A 4,947-nucleotide genomic window follows, 5' to 3' on the forward strand; every position below is an offset into this window, starting at 1 on the left:
TTCTGCATCATTCAATAATTTGCCCAGAGAATCTTTCAATAATGAAAGTTGAGGCTTGAATTTTTACTTCAGTTCCCCCAGCTTGAGAAATGCTGACCGTGTTCTTCCTTTGTGGTTTTCTAATTCCAAATCTTTGCACATTTTATTATAGTATTTGGTTTTATCTTCTCGAGCTGATCTTTGAAATTTTCTGTTCAGCTGTTGGACCTCTTGGACCCTCTGCCATAGAGGGTCACTATGAGTTGGCATAGACTTGACGGCAGTGAGTTATAATTATGTTTAAAGTTTGTTGTTGTTGCTAAATGCTTTCTAGTTCGTTCTGACTCATAATGACCCTATAAAGTTTTTCTGAGGCTTTTCAAATCTTTGGGGAAGCAGAAAGCCTCACTTTTCTCCCTTGGAGCAGCTAGTGGGCTCCAACTACAGACCTTATGTTTTGCAGTCCAGTGCTTATCGTTTGGAGCCCCAGTGCTCCTACTTGAAGTGAGATATTATTGAAAGGCTTAACCATTTGATATTCTTTATGCCTACTGACTAATTTTCATTGGTATTATAAGTCATTTCGGTCTCTGTTATTCCTGACTGAGTCTGTCCCAGGTGATGCTTAAGCAGTGCTGTGTTAGCCAGTCAGTCAAAGGTAACTTGTTGAACACCTGCCTTTTGACCAACATTGTTTTCAAGGACAAAGAGTCAACCTTGTTGAGACCGTGTGCTTACCTGCTCTGTATTGCTTCAGAAGTACTAGCAGGATGAACCCTCTGCTAAAAAAAGCATCTCCTTCCTAATGCATATTCAATCAGTAGTTGTCGTCTTCAATTCCACTATTAGAGATTCATTAGCAACCATCTTTTCCTAAAATGGAATTCCAGTCTGAAGCTGGTTGGAAATTTCCAGGGTAAAAAAGTTTTTCGTTTTTTTAATGTCTACATTCTTTTTAACCCAGTTATTTCATTCCCAAGGTCCCTGGCTGGTACAAAGGGTTTGTCCTTGTCCTGGTGTGGTGCTGTGGGCTAATGCGCTGGACTGCAAGATCAGTTTGAGCCGCGAGGTCGGCAGTCCAAGCTCACTAGCTGCTCCTTGGAAACCCTATACAGGGTCACTATGAGTCAGAAACGACTCAACAGCACTTAAAAACAACAACTTATGTAAAGATTGGTGGTTCTAACCCACCACGTAGTGCTACACAAGAAAGAAACTTCCATAAAGTTTGTTGTTGTTGTTGTGAAGTGCCAGCGCGTCGGTTCCAATTCATAGACACCCTGTACAGACTAGGAGCAGCTGGTGGGTTAGAATCGTCGATCTAGCAGCGCAAACGGACCTTGAGGTCCAGCGCATTATCCTGCAGTGCCACGCCAGGACAAGGACACTCCGTGAAGTAGTTCTCCTCTCGAACACACACGGTTGCCAGGACTCAGAATTGACTGATGGCAGCAAGTTTGGTTTTTCATTTTATTTCCTTTCCAACCCAAAAAATATAGTCTTAAATTCAAAGATTTATGCATAAAGATGTTCATTGTGGTATTATTTATAATGTTGTCGTTGTGAAGTGCCATTGAGTCGATAGCGACCCTGCATAGGGTTTCCACGGAGCAGCTGGTGAGCTTGAACCACTGACCTTGCAGTTCAAATGGCTTTGCAGTCTGACGCATTAACCCATAGCACCACATCAGGACTCCATTATTTATAATAACAATCCCAAAACAATGATAGGGAAATGATTAAGTGAATTATGATATATTCTTGAGCTGGAACAAGGAGCTCTGGTGGTGCTGTGGGTTAGGCACTGGGCTGCTAATCTTAGGATTGGTGGTTCAAACCCTTCAGTCACTCCACAGGAGAAAGATGAGTCTGTTTGCTCCTATAAAGTGTTATAATCTCAGAAACCATATAGAGGGTTGCTCTGAGTTGGAATTGATTTGATGGCTGTGGGTTTGTGGTTTTTGTTTTAGTCTGAGCCCTTTCCAACTCATAGTGACCCTGTGCACAACAGAATGAAACACAGCATCATCCTCACAACTAATATATATAAGCCCATTGGTGCCCCCACTGTGTCAATCCATACCACTGAGGGTCTTCTTCTTTTTTGCTGACCCTTCACTTTAGCAAATATGATGTCCTTTCTTAGGAACTGGTCCTTCCTGATAATGTGTCCAAATTATGTAAGATGAAGTCTCACCATTCTCCCTTCTAAGGAGCACTCTGACTACACTTCTTCCAAGACAGATTTGTTTGTTCTTCTGGCAGTCCGTGGTACTTTCAATATTCTTCATCAACATCATTATTCAAATGCATCAATTCTTTTCTAGCCTTACTTATTCACTGTCCAACTTTCACATGCATATGAGGTGATTGAAAATAAAATAAATAGCATGGCTTGGGTCAGGGGTGCCTTAGTTGTCAAAGTGACATCTTTGCTCTTTAATACTTCAGAGTGGTCTTTTGCAGAAGATTTGCTGTTTGATTTATTGACTGCTGCTTCCATGGGCGTTGATTATGGAACCAAGTAAAATGAAATCCTTGACATTTATCATGATGGTGTTAGTTTAGTTGTGAAGATTTTGTTGTTTTTTACAGTGAGCTGTAATCCATACTGAAGGCTGTAATCTTTGTAAGTGCTTCGCGTCCTCTTTGCTTTCAGCAAGCAAAGTTGTGTCATCTATATATTGGTTAATAATCCCTCTAATGATGAAGTCTCTGGTTCATACTGACCCCACAGGAAAGAGTAGAATTGCTCTAGTGTTTCCGAGGCTGTAAATCTTTATGGGAGCAGACAGCCTCATCTTTCTCTCCCTGAATGACTGAAGGTTTCAAACTGATGACCTTGTGGTTAACAGCCCCACATTTAACCCATTATGCTCCTAAAGTCTCTGTAGCCAATCACACACAATTAGAAATATGTCACAAGCTGATCTCATAGACTCTATCTCATTACAGAAAATATATTTGTGTTTGTTTTCTGAGGAGCTCTTAGCATGCATCTCTCTGTACTATATTTTAGGCATTGGCAATGCTGATTTCCATTTTTGTCCTCCTGAGATGATTAAGTACAAATGTTTACATGAATGCACTGAACTTAAAACCTAACTGTGCCCAGTGCAGGATGAGCCAAGGTTATGGGAGATTGCAAGACCTGACAGGGGAGCTTGGCTAGCAGACAAAAAGTTGTTTCCAAATGTAATGATTACAAAAAATAAATAAATAAAGAGCAGGAAAGAGTGGGTGGACTTAGAACACAGGTGAAGAAGATAGCTGGAAAATGAGAATTCTGAGTCTTGAACCCTGAGTGACCCTCAGACACATCTGGGAAACAGAGGAAAATAAAGATCCCTGGCCCTGGTATTATATAATTCAGATTCAACTGTGTAGACTGGGCCTCCAAAAAGTGGATTTGTAGAAGGTTCCTCTATGCCTGTAAGTACTGGAGTCAGGTGGCAACGCACCAACACCATCTGTTTCTCCACTTTTATTGGAAACATTCACAAGAGAAGATCACACCACTCTTTCGACAAGCCTTCCCGTGGGAGACGTGATACTGTGTGAGTTTTCATTTTACACACTAGCGTTGAGTTTTGCAGAGTGTGAGAAACTATCTTGGTCAGATTTGTTTGGGTGACTATGGGAATGGTGGGATTCTCACTCGGACACTTTTTTATCTTAAAAAAGAACATTAATTATGACCTTCCTGCAATTGTCTTCTTTGGAAATGTCTGTGGGTTGGGCTAAGAGAAGTCTAGGACGCTGGACTGTGGCCACTGGAGCTGTCCGTGGTGCTGAACACGATCGCGCGCCGCTGTTCACGCTTCCTTACAGAAAGGCCTCTCAAGCTGTTCTCCAGTCCCATTTCCTTCCTGCTCTCGCCTCCATTTCTCCTGCTCTCCAGTGACAGCGCTGCGAGGGCGCATTTCGCTCGCGTTCAGGGCCGCAGACGAGCTTGCGCTGGCCTTCCTCCTCTTCTCTTCCCCGGCGGCGGCTAGTGGGCGGGGCTCCCCCAGGCGGGACGCAGGCGGGACCCTTGCCCCGCCACAGCCCGGCACCCCCTCCCCGGCCCTGCTCCTCCCCCTCCTCGGCCCGCCCCGCGCCGCGGCCCCCAATCCCGGGCGCCGAGGGGAGAGGGGGCGACGCGGACACGGCGCGGCGGGCGGAGGGAAAGGCGCGGCATGGACGCCGAGGACCCGGCCTTCGAGCCCCGGCTCTGCGGGCAGCTCAAGCTCCTGTGCCGGCGGCTGCAGGAGGCGTACCGCGAGCTGCGCGAGGACCTCACGCCCTTCAAGGATGACCGCTACTACAGGTGCCGCTCGGCCCGCGGCGGCGGGGGTGATGGGGCACTGTTGGGGCGCGCGCGGCGGAGGCGATGGGAGCGCGGTGGGGGCGTTGTCGGGGTACACGCGGCGGGGGCGCTACCGGGGGTGCCTGCGGAGGGGTGGTGGGAGCGCGGGGGTGCATGCGGGGGTGCGGGAGCGGCGAGTGTGCACGCGGTCGGGGCGCTGCCGGGGTGCGCGCAGTGAGGGTGGTGCCGGGCTGCGCGCGGTTGGGGTGATGGGGGCGCCAACCGTCCCTGCTTCCCCCACCCCTGGATGGAATGTAGAGGGGCAGGCCGCCCGGCTTGACTGCAGCGGCTCCTTGCCGGCTTTAGGGCCGGTCCAGGGAGCATCGTGAAGAGCCCTTTTCCTTTCCCGGAACCTGAGGAAGGGACCTTGGGGTTTAGTCCTGGCTTTGCCTCTCCCTGTCTTCCATCTCATCCTCCGGCTTCTCCCTCCGCTTCCCTCTCCCACTATGGCAGCTCAGGCCTGGCCGATCCCTCGTATGGGGAGACGATCCCCCAGCTCCGAACGTCCAGGGGAGAGCGAGGACCGTGATTCTGCCGAGTCCCCCGACTCTGGGCCCTGGGCTTTCGGAGGAAGCTCTGAGGCAAGGGTGCTGTTGAGTGATGAGGACAGTTTGTCTGGG

General features: G+C 48.3%; 1 protein-coding gene across 1 annotated transcript in view; it reads left to right on the forward strand.

Annotated features, from left to right (window-relative positions):
• TMEM181 (transmembrane protein 181) overlaps nucleotides 1–4,947 on the forward strand; it is a 77,504-nt gene that overhangs the window by 18,454 nt on the left and 54,103 nt on the right. Inside the window, exons 2-3 of the mRNA XM_006868481.1 lie at nucleotides 3,881–3,973; nucleotides 4,027–4,288. Coding sequence (XP_006868543.1) covers nucleotides 3,881–3,973; nucleotides 4,027–4,288 — 355 coding nt within the window. The remainder of the gene's footprint in view (nucleotides 1–3,880; nucleotides 3,974–4,026; nucleotides 4,289–4,947) is intronic.

Source organism: Chrysochloris asiatica, unplaced genomic scaffold (assembly GCF_000296735.1).
Source record: "Chrysochloris asiatica unplaced genomic scaffold, ChrAsi1.0 scaffold00117, whole genome shotgun sequence".
In the NCBI taxonomy this organism is placed as follows: Eukaryota; Metazoa; Chordata; class Mammalia; order Afrosoricida; family Chrysochloridae; genus Chrysochloris; species Chrysochloris asiatica.